This window comes from Phalacrocorax aristotelis, chromosome 4, assembly GCF_949628215.1.
Source record: "Phalacrocorax aristotelis chromosome 4, bGulAri2.1, whole genome shotgun sequence".
NCBI classification, from domain to species: Eukaryota; Metazoa; Chordata; class Aves; order Suliformes; family Phalacrocoracidae; genus Phalacrocorax; species Phalacrocorax aristotelis.
In genome coordinates this window covers 77,764,807-77,788,827 of record NC_134279.1, presented here as the reverse complement: position 1 = coordinate 77,788,827, position 24,021 = coordinate 77,764,807, and the positions used below count along the sequence as shown (strand labels likewise).

At 43.3% G+C, this 24,021-nt stretch overlaps 1 protein-coding gene across 9 annotated transcripts in view; it reads left to right on the top strand.

Annotated features, from left to right (window-relative positions):
- REEP1 (receptor accessory protein 1) overlaps positions 1-24,021 on the top strand; it is a 68,716-nt gene that overhangs the window by 3,925 nt on the left and 40,770 nt on the right. For all 9 annotated transcript variants that reach the window (XM_075092149.1, XM_075092142.1, XM_075092140.1 and 6 more), the window contains exon 2: positions 23,371-23,443. In XM_075092149.1, the coding sequence (XP_074948250.1) occupies positions 23,371-23,443 (73 nt within the window). The remainder of the gene's footprint in view (positions 1-23,370; positions 23,444-24,021) is intronic.

The window sequence follows — 24,021 nt, the reverse complement described above, 5'->3', positions numbered from 1 at the left end:
GAGACAGACCAGAAGGGATCAGTGGCATGTCCTACCATCTACAGTTTATTGCTATTCATTTCAAAGGAGATTCTTTTTTGCTTCAGGTGGTAGAGACCACTCCAGCAGAAGGACTTGGGACCTGTCTTCATTATTGCAGTCCAGCTCAGATACAGTGCACAGCACTGGCAAACCTGGGTGGTTGCTGGTCTGCTGTACCTTTTGATTGTTGTCTAAATGCATTTTGAAGTTAAAAGTGGTCTATATAAATGTGGCCTGTTGTATTTGCATGGAAATCCTATTCTTTTCCCAGAAACATGGAACTTGCTTTTTATGCTTGGGATCATGCAGAACAGAAATACAGGTTTTGGCTCCAATTCTGAAAGTTAAGCGCATCATGCTCTGTTGAAAACCTTTCAATCTGGAACATGTGGCAGAGGAAGGAGATGGCAGTAGAAATGAGGCTGGAGCAGACAGGTCATCAATAGTTGACATGATACTGTGTGACTTAGACATTTGAATTCCTGCTGTGAGGAGCTTCAAACTGCATTACACATGATTATAAAATGGTTAAATATTTTCTTCATTGTGAAGTACCACAGCCTTAATTATGCCTTTTTGCCTGTATTTCTTTTCTTTAAATCAAAATATCAGTAATGGCCTGTCTGATCTCTTACGGTTTGGTACAACCTCAGATATGTTCACTGGGAATTCCCAGCCCTGTGTGGAAGTAACAGGGATTTGGGGATTTGTCAGAGGCATCCTTTCTTCTGGCTGTCACTGGAAGTAGGTAGGTCTGAACAAAACCAAAGAGGAACCAAAGAATTCTTTAAACTGATGAGTGAAATTTCCTTCCTTGTCACAATTTTTCTTCTTTCTCTTCCTTGGTTCCTGTGATGCCATTTTAGCAAGGGTGGGTGAGATCAGCCACCCCCATCCTCAGCTGGTATAAATCCATAGTGCTACTGAGTCAGACATTGATTTAATCAAAAGGCACTGCTTACATTGGTAATGAATTTCCTTTTTAGAGAAGCTTAGCAGATACTTCCTCCTCCTGTTTTTCCTGTGCATGGGAAGCCTGAAGAGATTTATGAATGAAAAAAAAAAAAAAGTAATGTAATAGACATTATATGATGGTAGAAAAGGGTAACTTGTATCCTCTTTACCCGAGGCAGGCAGAGACAGGATCTGCTCAGGTGGGCGAGGGCTGTTCTCGTGAAGGCATAGCACAGCCCCGTGCTTTTGGTGATTGATGTGTGAGCATTAGCCTCTCAGTTGATACATACCGCATACGTGAAGGTCCTTCTTCGCAGTCTATGTTATTTACATGGTGCTGGCAGGTGATGTGAAGGATTCTGGTAATCATTGCTCTGTACAAACCTCAACACCAGTGATGTGGTGAAACACTGGTGAAACCCTGGCCCAGGTTGCCCAGAGAAGTAGTCGATGCCCCATCCCTGGAAACATTCAAGGCCAGGTTGGACGGGGCGCTGAGCAACCTGACGTAGTTGAAGATGTCCCTGCTCACTGCAGGGGGGTTGGGCTGGGTGGCCTCTAAAGGTCCCTTCCAACCCAAACCTTTCTATGAGTCTATGTGAAATTATGTGACAATACAGCAATGGATCCAACGTGGCTTGAGCTCTCAGCTAAGGCTGCGGGATGAGTTTGCAGTAGACTCTTTTATGTGCTCTGAAGCTGGGAAGTGGGAAGGGCAGACCACCAGCCATACATTCAGAATTTGCTAAGAAACATCCCGTGTACAACAAGGTGGTTTAATCCCTCTGAAACAGATCTTGCAGTCTTGTACTGCTACTCTCCCTCGCATGAAGAACAAGTGGTCTCTGTGGCTCCCAGCTCAGCTCGGCCCCCACCACGTGCATCTCTGCTGCAGCCTTTGCAGCTCAGCTGAGGGGCAGAACCTGTTGGTGACAGTAACTGACAGAGGAGCATCCAGCGCAGGTGCGACATTTGCTTTGCCCTTCATGTGAAATGTGACCGTGCTGATCACACTGCAGGGGATAACGCTGCCTGCTGCTTTGTCAACCGTGACCCAGATTTTCCTGCCCAAGCACACATGTGGTAGAAAGGCTTTTAGCCCCAATGGGGAAGGTTTTCTTGCATGCACATCACAGATGTTACTAGTCCTGGTTTGGTAAGGAAGGATGTTTTACCAAACTAGAAGTTGTGGAATATAACTAGGGGTCTTAGCCTTTGCAGCTGCCTTAATACAGTACTTCGCCTTTGTGAGACTCTTACCATTTCACTGTATTAAAGCACTTTGAAGCATTAATTCAGTAAGTATTGTGTCATCAGAATGATTTTTACTGCTATTGCCCTGGTAAGGGCGCTGAGGCACAGGGAGATCAAGTGATGTGTCTAATATTCCACAGAAAACCTGTGGTAATAGGTAATATATTTCATTCAGGCTCCTTGATCAATAAATTAATGAGAGGGGATCTGATCAGGAAATTGGGCGTCATGTTTGTGGTTTATTTTATGGATTTGTGAGGGGTGCGGGAGGGGAAGAACAAAACTACAGGCTTAAATAGGTGCTACCTGAAGCAAACAGCCAGACTTAAATATTCTGAATAATGACCCATTCCCTTTCAGCTTCTTAGTGCTGCTGTCAGCATCATAGACAGCAGAATGCAACAGCCAGAGTGCCTGATTCAGGCTACTAAGTCAGGCATTACACTAACTAAAATTGGCTACTTAGTCCCAGCAGGGAGATTTAGAGCCAAGTTACTTGGCCTGTGGTCCTCAGACGGCTGGCAGTCCACAAAACATCAGGCAGTCCATGAAAACATTTCAGCTCTAAAACACAACCCCTCATACAGGCAGTTGTCAGTTATGCACTAACTGATTTAATCAGGTGATACCATTTTTTACTACATTTTCTTTAGTTATAAGTTTTGTAATTATACCTATTGAATTACAGTTCTGTAAAATATTAACATTTAAACATTTTACCAATTCCATGCAACTTATTATTTGTCATCTATCCTTAAACAACAGTGGGATATAAAATGAGCTGTATGTTTCTTTCGAAGGGTCAGGTAGTCCAGTGAATAGGAAAGGTTGAGAAACACTCTTCTGTGCTCTTATTTCAGTTAACAGAGGGAGACAGATATCTCTAAGGAGCTTCCATTAAAGGTAGTATGCTGCATAGAGAGCTGTTTGGTCAAGAGGAAATGCTTGGTACAGAGAGGATAAAGGAAGGCATATAATCATGCTTGCTACTTCTTGAGCAGTTGCTTCTGAGCACTAAGCGCTGCATTTGCCTTTCTGCTTCCATGCTTTCAGCAGGCAGAGGTGGTATCTTGAGGACTTCCAGGCTAATCAAAAAGGTAGGTGAAGACTTGAGTGCTGCAGGAGTATTGGCTAGTTTGGGTTGCTGTAGAACCTTTATATGTAAAAATTTCTTCTGTGCCCCCATTAGCCAGCTAGGATCTGAGTCTAGATTGCCTTTTGTTTGACTCTGCACTTGACTTGATCAGGGCCACCGAGCAGATTTCAGATAGGCGTTGTGAGATGAAATGGCTCAATGGAAGGATGCGTCCCTGTAATCGGGCTCTTTGCAAGCAAAATGCTTCCATGTCAAAATGTCACTTAAATCACCTGTGTGCTTGAAGTTAATCACACACTGCTTTTTGCAGAGGAAGGTGTCACATACTTTTATTATCACTCATGGTATTTAGATTGTAAACTTGGGCAGGAACTCTTATTTAGTAGTTTTGATTCTACAGCACCCTAGATAATGTGATTTAGTCTCTAGTTGGTTCTCCTAAGTTCTGTAGTAATATAAAACTAAATAATATATGAATAAATGCAACTCTGCCTTCTAGGTGAATCATTTATAAGACTGATCCTGTGCTCCTTGGTAATTTCTTTGTGACACTATTACTGGTACAGTGTTCATGTTCTGTTTTGGCATTTCACATGCATGTAGTAAGACAGGAGCTCCTCGGAGCAGGAATCTTAATTTAAACTGAGGAAATATAGGCAAAACAGATGGTGAGCAGAGTGGTGAGAACGAACTAGAAGAAATGACAAAATGAAAACTGCGTCTTATCTTTCCATGACTTGTGTGCTTCCAAAGGGAAGGACTGAGATAACAGGGCAACCTGCTCATTCCACAGGCAGGACCCAGGAAGGCACTCCAGACCTGGAGAGGCATGCCAGACCTAGAAACATGGGTGGTACTTATGCCAGCTTCATACACAGAACAACTCCATTTTTTGATGGGAAGCTCAGAGCAGGCATATCACCTTAGTGGGGTACCCTGCTTTTTGTTTCTTGTAGAAGACATTTTGCAGGATCCAGAAGGGGAAGATAAAGGATTTTAGTTTGATGTGGGTGGTAAAGCAGTGACCTGCAGGTTGGTGAAAGCTGCCATATAGCCAGAAGGAGGGCAAGGATTGTACCAAAGGAGGAGAGAAGTTGGTTGTACAGTAAGCAGAAATGAAGATCAAGGATTATGTTTCAGAAGGGACACACATTTATATGGAGGCAGAGGATTAGGTGTCAAGTTGGAGACTGGCTCTTGGGAGTGACGGGGGGACAGCTGGGAACGTTGGCCTGGTGTCACGCTTAGTAAAGGTTTGTTTCTTCAAATGCTGCCTACTTGCTTGCTGCGTCCCTTGCTGCTAATGTACTAACTGCTAATAAATAAACAACCAATGAATTCCAAAGAAGGGATCAATCAACTGTTCAGTAAAGCTGCATTCCATCTTTCCCTCTTCTCTCTCATGGAGCCAACAGTAATCTGCTTTCCAAAATGGCAAATTTTTACAGGACAACAAAACCAGCATTAAAGAACCTATTTGTGAGGAGCTGGAAAGAATGCCCCTCATGTCTGGAATTTTGTGCCTTTTTGGACGGGTCCCAGGGATGCTGGGGCAATGTGTGTAGCCTGACTTTGAGCCTACTGAGCAATTCAATACTCTCAGCATCAACGAACAGTTGCAGCTCCTTCTCAAGAAGCATTTCTGTTGAGTTCATACTGTTGCTTCCTTTCATTCAGCTCAGTTGAGCTCATTTATTCTATTTCTTGTTTCCAGCCTCTAAATAAATGTTTTTAGAGGAAAACCAAAAACTGACAGACATTTCTTGCCTCATGTTTTGGAGGGAGGCTTATGACCAATAACCAGTATTGTACAAGGGAGGGGAAAGGACTTGTGCTGCAGATTTTGTATGAGAATACCAAGAGCCTGGATTCAGTGGTGCTGCAAACTCCCTGTGGGAGGAGGGCAGGTTATTTATTCTTTCTTAATTTGGTACCTGTAAAGTAGGCGTAGTGGTAACTTCTGTCCATGTAAACTATCAGTTCTGCTTTGCATGTGATAGACCCTGATGAGGGCATGAGGCACGCTCTCTGGAGCAGAATTGGAGGGGCAATGTAATTATGGATTTTGAGCTGAGATTTCCAAGCCAATGGTCAAAAGTTCAGGGATGCTCTGGGATGTTTTGTATAGATTGGCCTCTTTTGTGGCAGAGCTCTCCTGACTGTCAGTCCCTGAGAAGCACTCATGGAAGAGTGAAAGCAGGAATCTTAGATGGCATTTCATGAGGAATACCCTTCTAGGGAGGACAGACGGGAAGCACCTGGTCAAGATTAAGAGCAGAGCAATCTCAGGAAGATGACCTTCTCCTGTCATCACAACATTTCATGGCTACCTTTGTCTTGATGTCTTTGGCACAAATGCCCTAACACTTGCTGTGAGTGTGTGGGGAGAGCAGCTTACCCAGGCTGCGGGTCACATTGAAAGCTGCAGTGATAAGGTTGCTGTTCAGCTGCAGGCAGTTCCCACAGGGCTGCTGTGGGCTGTGCTCTGCCTTTGGCCCTTTTGTGGATGAGCAGTTCGAGGCTCTTAAGCCTCGTTCTGCTTGTCCTGCTGCCTTTTCTGCTGGGAACTTGGGAGGACGTGTGTCTGTGCATGTCTAAACTGAGACCTATGCCACCCATATTATGTGACCCACAAGAAACTATCCCCAATGTTATATCGGCCTGTATAACACCGTCTGGCTCCTAAAATCTACCTGCAGAATTCATGATGACTCTTGAAGGAGGATGATGGGTGCTGAGGCTCCCCTGAGGCTAAAAGGTTTTGGATTTGGTGATATATTTCATGGGAGAAGATTGAGTGGTTTTGCTGGGCTTGCATGGCTGGTGAACAAGCACAAGACGGGCAGCTATGTGGAAATGAATTGATGGTCCGTGTTTAGATTCTACTGAACTTGTCCTTCTGAAAAAAATAAAACCCAAACAGTATCCTAGCTGGTATTTTTGCTGGAAATCACAGCAGGGAGGCCAGGGACATAACGGACACAGACACTGAATAAGACTTTCTCCCTTCCAGATGGTCCATCTAGGTCTGAGCTGAAGCACGTTGGCAGGGCAGCTTGGAGGCTGTTTGCATCTTCCCTGGCTTAATTGCACCTGTTTTGCAGCTGAACAAAGGATTCCACTTTCCAGGTTTATTGTTTTCACTCTGCTTATAAGGCTTTTGGTCAAAACAGAAAGATGTTGCCATGTAGAAAGAACATTAATAATTAAATTGAGATGCTGCAGGGAATATACCCCATAAGGCTGGATTTGTTGAATTTAAGTAGATCATAACTTCCATGGCAACATACTCTGCTGTCCTATATACAGAAAGGGTCTTTCTTGTAGGATCAGATGCAGAGAGGAAGCTGTTATTTAAAACAGATATTTTTAAAAGGCAGACAATGAAATAATTGAGTAAAGAGTTCCCTGCATAAATGTTGTTGGAATTTTCTCATGTTTGTTGTATTGTGCTAACCTCTTTTCACAGCTGTCAGAATGCAATCAGTCAAACCAATCCCCTGCTGACTCTAATGATTTGGGGAGAAGCTGTGATCTAATGGTCCTTTCTCAGGAGATCAACTCTCTCATAGCTATATCCATATCTGTAGATGTATATAGCTATAACTGTCGTGAATCTGTAACATAGACTACTGTGGTAATTTTGAACAGGGCTACTGGAGTCTCTGTGTTGTACTGCCTATACCTGTGTCTGCTAGTAGTCTCCCATCTCACAGCATTAGGTAAAGCTTGTTTCATCAGTATTTGGGTAGCATTTTGGGATCCGTGTATATGGTGTGTTCTGTTACAGCTGATTGTTAGATGGAATCTCCTAACGACGGTCTAGCACCTGAACACTTAGAGATAATTGAGTAACAACACATTCACTCAGAAGATTTGGAGATTCTTAGATCCAACAGGAACTGCACCAACTATTTTTCTCTAATCTAGCAATCAAATAAGTGTGTTATTTTACATGCTCAAAAAAGCCTTACAGGCGCATGGTCAGAGTTACAGGATCCTTATGAAATGAAGAGTGATCATCCAAACAGTAAAGAGGGAATTTAACAGAAAAGTTCTCGATGTAACCTTCTGTCAAAACCCCACATATTATATGAGGGGGGTAAAAAAAGTCAGTTCATATCTGGAATAATTGCAGCTTCTCTGTTTTGTCAGTGGAAGTAGGCTAAGTGGTACGTTGCCAAATTTTAACAAGAACTGCCACAAAAATTCTCAGTCCTGGCTTGTGGTAAACCTGAAGGATCAAGGCTGGATGCTCTGCAGACAGAGGGAATAAATAGCTGGAAAATGCTGATTCAACACAAACCTCAGTCATTTTCTCATTCCTAAGGCAATACCAGGGCTTCAAGTTGTGTTAACTGGTACAGCCCTGCTGAAGTCACTGAGTGGTGTAAATCTACCCAGGTCAGAATCCCAAGGTTGTGTTTGTAGCTCAGAACAGTGGGGGCCTTGAAGAGGGTGCCAGCTGAATCCTAGAAAACTGAATATTATAGGACAGAAACTGGCCAGTTCAAGATAACAAAGGACTTCTGTTCCTTATGAGCCTTAAGTTAAAATGCCCTTTGAGCGGTGACAGACTGAGGATAGAGGGCTCCCAAAGACATGATTCTGTCAGGACAGTTATTTTATCCTTTCTTTCATTTTATCGTTGGGAATTTCATTACTAGATTGGCATATGGCTTTACCTGCCCTTCAGTAACGAAAGCCATTCAAATGGGCCATCCCAAAGCCCATAATGAAGATATCTCTGACGTCAGATCCGGAGTTCTCTTTTAAGATTCACTATTGAGCTTCTCTCTAGTAAGTGTGAATATCCACTGGAAGCTGAGGATGAAAAGCATGACCACCTTCTCTTTAGATTCAGCCTAAAGAATCCTAATGCCTTATTGCAGACCACCCAAGCACGTATATTTTAAAAGCTACTTTAATCATGTCAGACAGGGAGAAACTCTGTCATCTCTCATGCTTCATCCCTGCACCCTTATGCAAAGATCTGTTACAGAGAGGGCTGGACATCACACCATGCTAACAAACCACTGCCCGCTGCCATTAGTTCTTAGCTTGCATCCCTGATCCTATCTTAAATCTCTTTCAGTGCTGCTTGCAGGCTTTCCCTGAACTGGGAATCCCAAGGGCTCACTGACAGCCATGTCCAGGGCCCAAGGCAATGTGACATACATGACTGATGATACAGACCCTATGCATGTTTCTACAGATTATTCCTAGATCTCTGTAGGAGGAGCAGAGCTGGTTAAGAAGCTGCATACAGCCAGAGAGAAAGATCTTGTCTGCTGACTGTGAGGCAGGACATGCATTTTAAGTACGTAAATACTATGCCAAATTTTGCATGGTACTGGAAACTGAACTGGTCTGCTTTCCTTGTAGTTTGTGTATGATTCATAGTTAATCTCATGTAAACCCACTCTGTAAAATCTCTTTTCCACCCACCCCCCCTCTAGGATTGACTTATAGATTAGATATTTTTCCTCTCTTTGCTATAGTGTGTCCTGAGGTTTTTGCACTCAGATGTGCTATACAGCTCAGCATTCTTTTTCAATTATTATTCTGCTGAGGTCTGCAGATACTTGGCTGTAAAAAATCAGATTCGAACACTATTGTATTTTAGGTATATTCTTGAACCTCACTCTGGGCAGTCAATCCTTAAACGGCTGAATTCTGTGAAGATGCAGTTCTCAAGGCACATTTTATACAGCTACATGTTATGTTGGAAACAATTAACCGTTTCATTTCAAAATAGCAATGCTTTGTTTCTGGAGAGTGGCACTTACACTGTCATCCTTCTGTGTGAATCTTCTCGCCTGCAAGGAGAACAAGCACTGGACTGTGGCATTTAAACCAGCAGTATTACAATGAATAAGAAGTGATGGAAAAGCATACATAAGATAGCAGGCAGTGTGGGCGTGCCCACAAAAAGTACAAGCTGCCTTCTCAAGCAGCTGCTTACTTAGAAATCTCTGTAACAACTTGGAAGCATTGGCTGTCTTACCCTTTGCTTTCCTCTGAAGTTATTTCTGTGAAGTCTCCATCTGGCTCCTAAGCCTCAGTTTATATTTCATTTTATATTTTGAGTAGCTGCCAGCTGCAAGGTATATGTATGTAAGAGAAGGTGAGAAGGGAAAAGAGGTGAAGTCACTAAGCCAAAAGAAAGAGAGGAGGCAAAGCTTTTGCCCTGATGAATTGTATAGCGCACTGGCTTTTTATCCAAGCCTGAAACAAAGAGGTATTCCTCACAGTGTAAGAATGGAGCTATGCCTGTGTCACAGGCTTTGATCTGAACACATTTGTGTTTGGGGAAATGCAGAACAGAAGAGAGTGGCATGGCTTATCCTTTTTACTCTCTAATGCTCTCAGCCAAAGCCTGAAATTCAGAAAGATATGAGAAGTCTGGGAGAGATCAAAATTGAATGCAAATGGGAACATGACATCTTCTGTCAGAACGAAGATTGAGTGTCTGGGTAGCAGTACTGCTGTCTGGAGGTATTAAAAAAACCTGAGTCAAACCCTTTCACCCCTTCACCAAATTATTAGTCTGGATTTAAAATCCTGACTTTTATAGTATGTGCATATATATCTCTCTGTACATCGGATCCTTTGATTTGTCCTCTGAACCTGCAAGATTGTTTGCATGCTCTTTTCTGAGAAACCATTAAGCCTGAGAATTTATTTTGAACTGAGATGTTCCTATAATCACTTCCAAGAAATCACCTGATGAGATTAAATGGGCAAATGTGAGAATTGGCAGTACTGCGGTACTAAGCTGTGCTCACAGAGTGAGCTCGTCTAAGTGTGATGATGGAGGTGATAAAGGCTAGCACAGCCTGCAAATTGTGACTTCTGCTTCCAGATCTCACGTTGGCTCTACCTGGGCTGTGACCAAGCTGCTGATTTCCAGTGGTGAAAGCCATTTAATTTCCAGCACGGTCAATGGGACCTGTAGATATTTGTCATCTCTGAAAACTGGCTGTTGCCTCAGGCTTCTTTAAAGATTTTTACTCTAGGAACCTCTCTATTCCAAATCTATGATTTCCAGTTGATGTTGTGAAGCTCTCAGCATGAAGTGCTGTACCGTGAGATGCTTCAATGGATGCCTGTCCTTGCTCTTAAGTCTCTCCTGTACTTGAGGTAATAGCTGGCTGTTAAAAACTGTAATGCAGATGAATATAGTAGTGCTATGAAAATTGGTGGAAGCTAAAAGAATCCCCTTCCTCTGTCTTATCTTTAGTTAAAGACCCAAAGTTCACTTACTAAAACACTACAGGGACTGAAATCTAGAGTCCTTGGTGTAACAGGAAAGTGTTTAACCCGCTAAGCTTCAGGAAGAAGCTATGGTAACACAGGAAGATACCAAAAACTAAACAAAGAAACCAGATATTGGTCAAGAAATACAAAACCTGGAGATACTTAATGAGATAAAATGATTTGGGAGAAGCAGGGAAAGAATTGTCTTTTTGTAGCAGAAGAGTATCCAGTTGTGGGATGAATCGTGGTGTAGAAAGTTAAATAGATATAAAGAGATTCCAAAGTTCAGAAGAGAAGGCTTCCATTTTAAGAAACATCCCAGAGTTCTGAGGAAATATGTCTAAATTCCAATATTTCTGTCTTCGTGCGTACATTTGTACATATATACTTTTTGTTGAGCAAAGAACAAAGGTATTTTAGAATCCTGTGCAAACCGCATGAGCTATATTTGTCACATGCACCTGCAAAGTGAATTGCAAGTCAGAAATTTTTAACTTGGGCTGTGGCTCTGGGCAACATGTGAGTGTTACTGAGGGAATGGCATGAATTTTAGAGGCTATGCAGCTGCATCTCCTCCCGAGAGTTTATTCGTACACCCACACTGTATGCTGGTATGCTCCAAGCCAGAAACAGTGACAATATCCTGCCCAGCCCAAGCAAGTTAAAGGCACAACAGATGCAGCTTTTGCATGTCAACACTGCATGATGAATGTCCAACCAGGGGATTACTCAGCTGGGCCTATAAGAAACCCATCTGTAAAATGGGAATACGAGAACTTTACTATTTCCCAAAGCCTTGGAGAGAACTAATTGAGGATGATAAGACTTTTAGAGACACTGATATTTCTGTGCCTAGGGCCCTGCTATGCACTCAGTTATAGTCCTGAAAAGCCTCTTAGAATTAGTGGGTCAGAGAAATTAAAGCTTCCCGAATCCTGCTGTGTTTGTTTGTCCTGCTAACTTAGGTGAACCCTTTGAAAGTGCTGAAATTAGCTCTTCTTAGAATTAGTTTCATTTAATCTTTCTTCATTTAACCTACAAATGCAATTCTCCGACTGCTAAAGGATGAATTTAGGCACTGTGGCGGAGACTGTAATTTAAAGAAGCCCTTTAAATAAGTTTTAGCTCAGTCAAGGCTTTGCTGGATGTTGCCGCCTCTGACCCTTTTAAAAATTATCATAGCATGACTACTAGCTATGTGTATGGGTAATTTACTTTCTCCATTAGCTTCCCAGCTCCAGCAAAAGAAAGGATGTGCCATTTTCTCTCTAGATATGTACCCTGGTCTATGGTGTTTGGCATAGAAGTATATAAGCTGATAATGACCTCCCTACTAGTGGCTTTATGTAAGAATAGATCATGCAACAGCATTATCATAAAACCATTACATTTTGCAGCGATGCTGCACAGCTAATGACAACGGAGGCTTACACTATGAGTATGTGGCTGTAGAGATAAGGGAAATCTAGCTGTCCCTCACCTAGCTCACCAAAAATGGCTAAGCAAGAGTATCAAAGCAATAAGTGTTTGTAAATATTCATTTAATCTCCCTCACTCCTTTTTTCAAAGCTCTTATGGTAACGGCAGCTTCATCCATGTTAAGTCCCACAGTTAGGACAGCGTGGTACTGTTCTTCACGTACTTCCCATGGCAGTCAAGTTTTGCTTTGCAGCTAGCTAAATGAGGTTTGTATTACTGTAACAGCTCATTTGGAGAAGGCTAAAAGGAGCATTTTCAGAGTCCTGCTGTAGCGTGACTTCTATTATTGTCGTACCATGACTTCAGCTTAGCTCCCTGGGGAAAAGGAAAGGGTGTGATATGGCTGAGCAAGAAGGTTCTCAAAGCAGCAAGGAAAAGCTTCCTCCTCATTCAGGGAGTGGGTCCTTTTGCACCTCCGAGGATGAGGGAAGGGTGCAGTGCTCTTCTCTTCCAGATCTTCATACAGGACTGGTTTAGTAAGAGGGTTAGCCAGCAGGTTGAGAAAAGTGCTTGTTCCTCTCTATTTGCAAGTGTGAACAGGGTCTGGCTGCAGTAGTGCATCCTGCTGGGTCTGCCTAGTGTACGGAGGGCACCAGCAGTGAATCTGGTGGAAGGGGGCTGGAGCACATAGTGCACCAGGAGAGGTGAGTGGGCTGAGTTCGTTCAGCCTGAACAAGAGATGGTGAAGGGGAGATCTTAGTGCTGTCTTCCGAAATGTGATGGGTGGTTACAGAGAAGATAGAGCCAGGCTTTTTGTGGAGGCACACAGTGAAAAGGTGAGAGGCAATGGATGCAAGTTGCAGCAAAGGAAATTCTGTTTAGATATAAAGAAAACAGTCTTCAAAGCAAGGGTAAGCAAACATTGGAGCAGAGGTCCAGAGATGGAGATACTGAAAATTTGACCAGATGGGGCCTGGAGCAACCTGATGTAAACTCAAGAGTTGGTCCTGCTTTGGGTTAAAGACTTGCAGAGATCTCTTCCTACCTAAATTACTCCATGATTCTAGTCTAAAGGACACATTTCTATTTCTTGTATTAGATTTGCCATTCTCTTACTTGAACAGTTTCCAGTAGAACACTAAATGATACCTGTTACATAGGTTTTGATCTTAATCTTCTCAGATGGGAAAGTATGGGGAAGAAAAATGTTTACAATGGCTTGCTTTAGCGTTGATGGGCCTTTTTAATATCTAAGATGCTGTTTGTTGATACAGGAAAAAATGGGCTGAAGATTTACATCTGGCAGGGCATCAGTGCTGCTGCTTAGGTGCTGGGTGGGTCTGATTCCTCTGGAGTCAGTCCTGGAGGAAGTTCTCTTACTCTCCAGTGAGCTGTAGTGATGTGGCTCCTTGGCACAGAAGCCAAAGTGCTGGCTGTCCCCTCTGTTCTTCAGCATAACTTCAGGGCATTATTTAGGCTCCCCTACCTGCTGTTTTTTATCACTTATCCTAACACTGGGATTTAAGATTAACCACTAAATGGTCATTTTTCTTTTTATTTATTTTAATTAGAGACAAATAATTTTACTGGTAGTTGAAGCTGAATTCAGAGGTATAGCCAGAAGCTCTGTTTATTCATTAGTGATCCGTGGCTTCAGTACAGAGGCTTGCTTCCTTCTGATTTCCTCCCCTTTATGTCTAGGTTAGACTGGAGGCTGGTCTGTATCAGTTTAGCTCCAGCTGGAGATCTCTCCCTCCTTGTTTATCTCAGTTGTACCATGCATTTCATTAAGATGCTGTTATTAGCCGTATAAAATGGAAGGATTAAAAAGGATGAATGAAATGAAAAAAAGACCCTGGAGGAAAGAACTCTATTAAATTTACACTAGAAATCCTTGTCACATGCATATGAGAAAAGACTAAAAGTCTGTCTTTTTTGAGCTGTATGACAGTGTTTCATTTTCTTTCTTTCCTTTTTTTTAAAATTTTGCAGGTCCTAGTCAAAAAAAGGAGGTGCCCAGCCCCTCCCTAAAATGTTGTTTTAGTACCCAGAAGAAATACCAATCTGCGTCTGTGGGCCATAAAGAGAAATGTGGTTTGCATGGCCCGTGAACTCTCTGCAATGTTGCAGCTGTTATATATAGCATGTGGCATTCTGATACTCGTACTAACGAAAGCATTCAGATGGTCTGAATATTCTGAAATTACCTGTAGAATCATCTTGCCTTATTTTTCCTATGCTCTTGCTTTAAAACTGGAGTTGAAAACTGGGTAGTGTTCATGTCTCTGACGTGAGCGTCCTGTATAATTTCAAGTAGATCTCACTGTCATCATTTAAAATGGAGATAAAACATGAATGAAATAGAAATAGTCAGAAATCAGTGTAACTGCAACTGACTTTGATACTCAGGTCACTAATAGTAATACTGCATTTTGAGATCCTTCTTCGAAATGTGTTATCAAAAGGAGATGTTTTAAAGGTGGGGTTGGGTTTGTTTGTTGGTTGGTTTTTTCACTTAACTAGGAGTTAAATACCAGCTCTGGAACATAGAGTTTATAACTGAGTTGAGTCCCACATGTTTTCAATGGGGCTGGTCCCTCCAAATGGTTGGTCTCCCAGTTTTTCAGATTTTAGAGTCCTCAGAGATGTGAGAGTTAGGGTCAGTTACTGATGGAAGGAGTTATGCTGTTTATTGTTAATTTACTAGCATATTTGTAGAAATGTCCAGGCAGCAGTAAGATTTTTCTCTGCAGGCTGTTTTGTGCCAAGCTGGCCATGACCATACCTGATACCTGTTCCTATACCAAACTGCTCTCCTTGGCTAGTGTAGAGACATAACCGGGGTTGCTGTCCTCCTCCAAGAGCTTGTGGAGATCTCTGAGATCTGGCGCTACTCAGAGCAGCCTTGGGACTGATCGATTTGGGTCAGTGGATTGAACTGTTGGTAACCCAGGATTGTGATTTAATAGGAAGTCAACATTTTCCATGGCTTTAGCTGGATATTTGGGTCAAAAAGGTGTCATGGTTTGGTTTTTTAAATTATACCGGTGAGCAAAAATATTCCTTACACTTACTTAAGCACTTCTAGTAATATTCTGTCCCTGGGAAGCTGAAGTAACATTACGCTAAGGAGATTCCATATTGCAATTGATTTGGACGAGTTATAGTTTTGTTTAATTTCTTATTCCATTTTCCTGTCCCACAAGGACAACACTAGAAGTCTAAAGCTGTCTTTCAATGAGGAATAGACAAACAGGAGCTTCTGTGTTTCTCACCATCTCATCAGACAGTGGTAGCACTTATGGTTTGGTGGTTGAAGACTTCCAAGACCTCAGCTGAGTTTTAGGGTACACAGAGTACGGGATTATGCTCCATATCGGGATTCCTGTATGTGTTTGTGCTTCCTAAAAATTGATCCATGTAGCGTCAGTTAAAATAACTCCAAAATAATACTTGCAGCATGATCTTTGTGGTTTTATATGAAAATAATGCAGAGCTGCTTTGTTGATATGCAGTCCATTTTTATACCATTTTTAGCCTAGAAATTTGGTTGGGTTATACGTCTCTTTCTGTTCCTTTTTGTATCCTGAGCCTACCGTAAATCTGTAGGCTAACTCACAATACAGATTTTAAACCATCTGTCATCTCTGGAATATAATGTCAGTGCTTCTAAAAAATCCCTTTTCCACATAAACAACCCCTTCTCCAGAGTCAGGAAAAGCAGCCCTTCCCATCTAAAACATACCATTTAGTTTTCAAATCACCATTTATTTTTTCCTGGAAAAAGACAGGGCTCTCAAAGCAGGAACTATATGGTCAGTACTGGATAGGGGAAAAACATCAGGGGCACACAGATGCTAAGCCCTGGCTTTTTGGAGCAGTGAAGCTGGGTGAAGATCTGACCCCGTCACATAGCAGAGCATGTTTTCTTCTCTAAAAGGCACAGATTTTATTCCCTTCAGTATCATACTTTGATGAATTATTTGTTCTCCCCCAGGAGGGTCTGAATGATGCAGTGGGCTGTGCCAGTGCTGGGAGAATGCTGAGTGCCCTGGACGGCTTTCTCCTGCCGCCCTGCTGAGCTGAAGCGCAGGGAGGGGAGGAGCAGCAGCGACAGGGCAAATGCCTCCGACGAGGCCCATGAAACACTATCTCTTGCAGGCAGCTGCTCGAGCCTCGTGGCGTGTGCCAGGCGCTGCGTTCCTATCAACCCGCAGCTTCTTACCGATGGGTTGGGGGCCCAAACCAGCCCCACACACTCTCCATGCAGATCCTTCCTTCAAAGCATTGCCTTGAGGGCAAAGAAATTCCCCTTGCTCATCAGCAGCCCACCTCTGCTAGGCCAGGCAGCTCCACTGAACACAGCATGAAGTAGAACAGCCCAGCTTAGTAAGCCATCTACCTGCACTAAATTTGCTTCCTAAAATAACTGTGGAGCCGTGGGGTATTTTTGTAGCAGCCACACCGGCCTTTTCTGTTCTGAAGGACTATACCAAAAAAACCCCAACAAACCCAAAACAAAACACTCGTAAGTGTTAGCTTATGTGTAAACTGATGCACTTTTGCCTGAGTTTGAAGATGGCGTGGAACAATAACCTTGGGAAGGGTGAAGTACCTGCTTAATCTTGGTTGGGCTTTACATATGAAACTCAAGGGTGTCAGTGTAAAAGTCAACCCTGTGAGACCCTTCACTGCTGGTGGTTTTAATAGTCATCAAGTGCATTATCTGGACAATCTCAATGTTTCACAAGGTCTCTCCATCAGTAGTATTGGTATTTTAGCATTTCTGTCTACTTCCTGTTACAAGAAGTAAGGAAAAGCAAGTCATGTTTTCTTCTTTAGACAAGTCTGGATCTAGGATCTCAATGTGAGTAAACATAATAGTTGTGTGATAGCTCCAGGCTGGTCAAGACCACTTCCTCCACCTGTTCCCCCCGGCCATGTCTCTTCACCTGTTTGTGCCTGGCTGTCTTCCAGCTCCCATGTGAGGAGTGCCCTGGCTGAGGGGAGGAAAAAAAAGGTGGTGTCAAGTGGAAAGGAGTATGTGCTGCCTTGGGAAGATCAAGACTGCTTAAATTAGAAGCATCAAGGACAGCCCTTACTCTTGCTATTTCTGCTGGAAGGACAGTCGGCCGTCCCTTTACCCTGCAGTTATACCAAAAGGAGTGATTGAGTTTCATCAGCCATTAGGTTACATTAACCAAAACAAAGTCTGCAGTTTGCTTCTGTAGTAGCCTCGCTGAGAAGTCAGAGGTGGATCTCGATGGAAAGCGGAACATCTTTGTGTTAGACACCGAGTTCTCCTGGGCCTGCCCTCTGTTTCCTCGGTGCCATGGGTGTGCAAAATGCTTCAGAAGTGCTCATGAGGACAAGGTCTCAGCAGCCAGAGCTAAGGAGGTCACCTACTGAGGAGGTTGGGAGGAAAGTTTCCTAAAGCTGAGGGATATGCTGAGCAACTGTTCAACTGGAGCTTTACACCTTGTTAATACCAGCACAACTGGCCAAGTGACGTGGGCACAGCTGCATGGTTGCGGTTGTCCTCGGCAGCACTGAACCAACCCCACAAGGATGTTTGATTTAAGTTGCAAATGGAGTTTGAAGTGAGCCTGATCTGTCTCAGGGTGTTAGAGCCCAGTGCTTTCCTGGGGGGATGTTTTTGCAACTGAGGCACCATGCACCAGGGAATACCATCCTGCAGCCTCCTCTGCAGCTGGTGCTTCCTCCGCCCCAGTCCCTTCTTGGATATCGGGCATTTGACCCATCAAGGGGCTCACATTAACCCTTTCCCTGACCTTGTGTGCTGCTTATTTTCACATCCCCAGCTGTTGGATTTAAACTGGGAACCTTTGGTGCAAAGACAGTGCTATTTATTTTTAGTCTGTGGCACTGTGTGAACATTAATTAGGACTGATAATAAGGAATGCAAACCTATTGGCACCCTCCTTGGCAGTTTCAGCAAGGAATACTGGCATGGTGACAGCTCAGCTGCCATTCCATGCATAAGAAGCACGCACTAGCCAGTGAATATGTTGAGGGAATAGGGAATATTTCAGTGATTCTTAAACGTGTCCATTGCTGTGTTTGAGCAGAAGTTGGCCGTCTTGGCTGCTGTGTGCCGCTGATATGTAAACACTAGTTTTTTACGGGCAAAATAAGGGCTGTTCTATTTGTGCTGTAGTAATATGATCTAAATATTTGGGCAGCCCAAACATCACTGGTGGCATGGTAACTAGATGAGCAAAACTTGGATGGCTTGGGATGTGGACAGCACCATGCTGGTATGTTTGTAACAGTAAGTTACCATCCAGAAAATACCTGTGTGCAGGCACTTCTGGAGGTAACCTGAGTCCTGGCCAGTACTCCTGAGAATCGCTGAGAATCTTTCCATTTATTTCAGTGGGTACTGTACAGAAAGTGAGAGTTAATTTTACAGGTAAATGGCTGTAGGACCAGGCCCCTCCTGAGGGAAATAGCATCACCAAATCATCGGAACTCAAGGTGTCATGTGGGGCCATCCCAGGTCCTGGTACCAGCTATGAGGCTGATCCCCAGGCTGTAACCTGGATGCTGAGGGATGTTGTCACATCTGGGTTAGCCTGTGCTCTGCGCTGGTCAGATCACTGCGCTGGCAGATTTGGAGAAGGAGTAGAAGGATATAATAGCCAGGGCTGGCTGTGGCTGTACTGGTAAGTGGAGACAGAAGGAAGTTTGGTGATGGTGCAGCTGCTCCCCTGGAATACGACAGAGATTGCTAAAGAAGAGGCAACAGTTCAGTTCCTTTAATACTCCCCTGGTAATCAGATAACCCCACAACATGGGAAGCTTCATGCTTTCCTGTCTTGTTTAGTGGTAAACTTTAATACTGAAAACCAATCCCTAAAACCTATGTAATATGATCATATAAATACAGTTACTAAGTTCCAAAGATTAACTCCTGGTGATAGAGAGGGTTTTTCCCCTCCTTTTTGACTTCGTTCTCTTGATTCAGTTGAACATTCCCTTGTACTGCATCGGGAGTAGGAGCAAATAACCTCAGTTATTTGTCTTTGCTGCAAAAGAAACAATTACAGCATTTACAGTTGCTCTCTTCCCCAGTGTGCATCCACACACTTCCCCTGCCCTTCTCCTTCCCCTTCTGCCTCTGCCGTGTCCCTTTTTACAAAGAATGACCAGAAGCGCACATAGTGGTCCAGATTGGGGATTGCTGCTGCTGCTGTGCCTAATAGGATTATAAGATTTCCAGCATTAATCCTTATCCTGTTCTTTAGGAAGACTAACCTTTTACTTAGATTTTTGCCTCCTGTTGCACAATTAGTTGACTCTTCAGTGATTTCTTTACAGCTGCTGTTTTGTCCTTTTTCTAGGCAATTGTAATTGAGGTGGACCTCCAGCATGGAGTAGTGCAAGAATTGTTAGACTGTTGTGGTTATTTGTTTAGTGCTGCAAGTGAGGTTCTCCTAACTTGCTGAGGAATGTCACTACTTCTTGCCTTTCTCTGTACTCTGAGGGTATGTGTTTGTTTTAGCCTGGGCTGTAGGAACACATCTCTATAGCTTTAAAAGTAGCAACTACATCAAGCTCTGGGAGCCCCTGGTTTGCTGATCAGGATGTCTTGCTTCTGCTTTTGCACAGAGGGCAAAAGAGCCAAGGCTTTCCAGGGTACATAACTCATTCAAAGGAGCTTTGAAAGATGGAAATGGGTGGGGAGTGGGTTGACTCTGCATTTGTAGCCTGGTTTCCTAAGGAAGTGAGGCTTAAGCAGTCTATTTTTCCACTGCTGCTGACTTTTGGATCTGCAAAGTGATTGTGGATGAAATAGATGGGTCAGAGAGGTCTCAAATATTAAGTTTCTGCATTATTTATAAGAATTAGCTGCTGGATAAGAGATTGTCTCATAGCAGTGTCTGCCAGGAGGTAAAAGCTGCAGTGTTAACTCCATAGGTAGGTCGTTAATTTGGCTTGCCAGCTGGCAGGCACCAGTCAGGCAGTCAATGCATGGACCACGGAAGGAATCATCGTGTGTGTGGTTCCCAGGTCAGCTGGCAGTTGTGGGAGGGAAGACATACAAGGAACAGCAGAGTAAGAAGATGGTGGCACTATAGTCATTGAAGGAAAGAAGGGACTGAGGTGGCCAGTGATAAAAGGCCAAAACAACAGTAGTTAGGAGCAACATTTTTCAGATATGGAAAGCAAAGATTCATCTTGGTAGGCAAGGGGCGGGGAGGTGAGGGCAGGGGGAAAGAGGTTTAAACACTGGTGCATTCAGGTAGGGTAGAAACCATGCAAAGGAGGCTGAAAAGGAGGCTTAGACAAGGAATGACTTAGTGGCTTGGGCAGAAGGACAAAGAATCAGCCTTGGTTTTGTGTATAGCGTGCAGAAGGAGTGATTTGGCAACAGTCTGAGCATGGGGGTGAAGGAAGGCAGGAATCAGTGATAACTGTAATTACACAGGGAGCGTGGGGATGAAGGGGAAGAGAGCAGTATTTTCTTCAGTGGGGGAGAGGAACAGAGGAAAGAGATAGAGGATTGACGTGTATGTTTGAATTAAATCAGTTGTCCTCAAGCCTGATCCAAAGCCCAGTGAAGACAGTAACAAGAGACGTTTTAGAATATGCCTATGTGCAGGTATTTGTCTCCAAAACCCTGAATATGCTTTACAGAAATGCCTGAACATCTTCTGTCTGCCATTTGTAGGGTGTACCCAAAGGTTAAGTGACTCCAAGCCACATAATAAGCCACAGCAGTGACACGACTGGGATCCAACATTCCTTAAACCAGTTTTCAGTCTGTTAAACCATAGCAGTAATAAATGTCCATATATGCACACAACACACTACAAGGCAAATCAGTGAAACTCTCAATCTCCAATTTAGGGAGAGCACATCACCTTATTAACTGTCATTTGCTCTGCATTTGCAAAAGCGTTGCACAGTTTCCTTTCCTCACAGGATTTTTTTCCAAGTGTTTATTGTCTGCAACTAATTATTTTCTAGCGATCCTGTAAACTTCTTGCTTCTTTAGGATCCAGTTACTTTTGTTATCAGCACAAACTATGGAAAAAAATATCAATCATTCAGTGGTTATTTGCAGGAAATAAAAGTGTGAGATAGCACCCAGCCTGGGCCAAGAAGGAAGGACAGAACTGCGGTACTTTTTATAAGTAGAGCCAAAAATATTATTCATGTGCACAGCTGTTAGTTTCTGGATATTGTGGAGCTTTCTTCCTTTTGTGAGCTCTACCTTTGTTGGATTAGGTCCTGCTACCACTGAACTCAGAGGGAATATTTGTTGTTAGCTTCAGCGAGAACAGGATCAAGCTATTGTCTCTGTGTTCTTCCTTGCTTTAACCAGTGTTGCTGTTTGTTAAGGTATTACAAGGGACAAAAATGTGTTTGGTTTCCCAGAATCTTTCTGAGCAATTATATCTAATCCCTGCACATAGCACAGCCCCTGTGGGGTGAAATAGGTTCAGAGCTGACTGTTTCCAGCAAAGCTTTTTGAAGCCAATGTGAAGCTTCTGTAAAATACTGAATCTCTTCCCTCAGTAGCTGCTTTTCTGAAGTCTGCATTGTGCCTCAGGTTTTACTAAGCTATGCTACAGTAAGCATCATGAATAGCAGGCACATTGTCTCCAGTCACTGCTTTGGAAATCAAGATGTGTGCTGGCTCACCCCATTCTTTCACAAATACCTTCTTGAACTATGGGAAGTATGATGGCACACCATATCCCAGAGTGTTAATTTTTAATGTCTTATGCACGTAATGGACTCAACTGTAATTATGAGTCCCATGGCACACAGTTGCTACTGGCAGGATGGAAAAGACGACTGTGGGTCCATGTGGCTCCACAATTAGGGATTGAAACATTGATCATTCCCATTCCCAAGAGCAGCAGAAGCAGCTGTGTGAATTTAAAGCAAAAGCTCGAGTGGGAAGAAGGGTAGTTGCCAGGCAATAAACATTCCCTTGCAGTCTATTAAATTCAGACTTTGCAGCATCATCCTACTGCATTGAATAAAATTGATTATTCTGGACATAAGCATAGGCTTGTCAAAACCACTTTGCCCTGCTGAGGTTTCAGTCAAAGTGAATAAGTGGCTACGCAGTGATGCGGAGAGGAGTTAGTACAAAAATTCTCAACCTTTTTTTCTCAGTAGTGCTATTTTTAACTTACGGATCCTTATTTCTTTCTTGCATGAAATCTTGAAGCTGACAGCATCCCTTTCAGTCTTGAAAGGAAACTGTCTGAAAGAACAACAGAGCTGGGATTTTCAGGCCTGATCCTGTTGGCATATCTTGGTAGGCAAATTCTTCCTCATTTGGTGAGCCCAAAATGACTTTACCAAACAGTGCAGGGCTCTTCCCTTTGGCAGATTTAATGTAGGATAAGGCCCCAGCATTCAAACGCTTGTGCCAGTAGAACTTGGATGCTGCTTTATCCTCTGCCAGCTTTTCAGAGTATTGAAAAGAGGTAGAAGGGTTTTTAGACAAAAATTCTCATTTTGTCGTGCCTCTGAAAGCAATGCTCCATATCTCTGGTATCACAGTAGTTTATTCTGAAGTCAGGTTTTTAATTTTCTTTTAAAAGTGCAGTGGTCTTTTTTGGTTGTTGGTTGGTTTGTTTGGTTTTCATAGAACCATTAAGGTTGGAAAAGACCTCTGACATCATCAAGTCCAACCATCAACCCAACACCCCCAGGCCTCTGAAGTTCCACCTATACACGTTTTTTGAATACCCCCAGGGATGGTGACTCCCCCACCTCTCTGCGCAGCCTGTGCCAATGCCTGACCACTCTTGCAGTAAAGACGTTTTCCTAATACCCAACCTAAACCTCCCCTGACACAGCTTGAGGCCATTTCCTCTCATCCTATCATTTGCCACCTGGGAGAAGAGACCAACCCCCACCTCACTGCAACCTCCTTTCAGCTACAGCAATAAGGTCTCCCCTCAGCCTCCTCTCCTCCAGGCTAAACATCCCCAGTTTCTTCAGCCGCTCCTCATCAGACCTGCTCTCCAGACCCTTCCCCAGCTTCGTTGCCCTTATCTGGACACGTTCCAGCACTTCAGTGTCCTTCTTGTACTGTGTAACTAATTTTGTGTGTCACTCATAAGGTACAGCTATGGAACCCATTGCAAAAGGAAAGTTAACCTGAATCCCTGCTCTTCATTCATGTCACTGGCAATAAATTCTCTGAATTCAGCGATGCAAAATCATTTCAGTACTGTACTTAGTGCACTCAAGCTTAAATCAAATCCTAATGCTTTTTGCTAGTGCAAGAAACACATTTAACAGACGGGAAAAAATCTTCCTCTGTGACAGGAAATCAATTTAATCTATTAATTGTTTGTTTGTTTGTTTTCCAGGCTTATATTTGGCACTCTTTACCCCGCATATTATTCTTACAAAGCCGTGAAATCAAAGGACATCAAAGAATATGTGAGTAATGAGGTTTGTGGCTGTGCTGCAGGGTTTGTTCTAAGATTGCTCCTCGTCACACTGTAAAGGTGTTGCCTGTATTCTGGGAAAGCTCGTAAACCAGTGCAAGGTGAAGGCTGGCCTAAAGGTAGACTGGCTGATTGCTAGGCACAAGTCTCGAATAAGGAGACTTGGGTTTTTTGTTCTGGCTCCTCTGCAGAGTTGATGTGCTCTTTGACAAATGTGTGCTATTTCTCTGGTGGCGTGAGCTATATATGGCCAACTTAAAAGGTGTTTGGCATCCACTGTGTTGCATGTTTTCCTTTGTTTCTGAAGAGCATAATAAATCAAAGCCTTTTCAGAAAGCCTTGAAGCTTTAGCTGCTCATTCAAAACAAGGATCAGAGGAGGCAGCTCGAAGCGCATAGGACTGAATCGTCAGATAGAAACACCCTTCCTTGTGGAGCAACCTATTAACAGGCAGGTCTGGCAACCTTTTGCTGAAAAATGTTCCCTGGGCCCCATGTCCAAAGGCATATGGAGCCACCAGCGAAAGTGAAACGTGGGAGAATCAAAACCACTTGGATGCTGTTGGGGTCC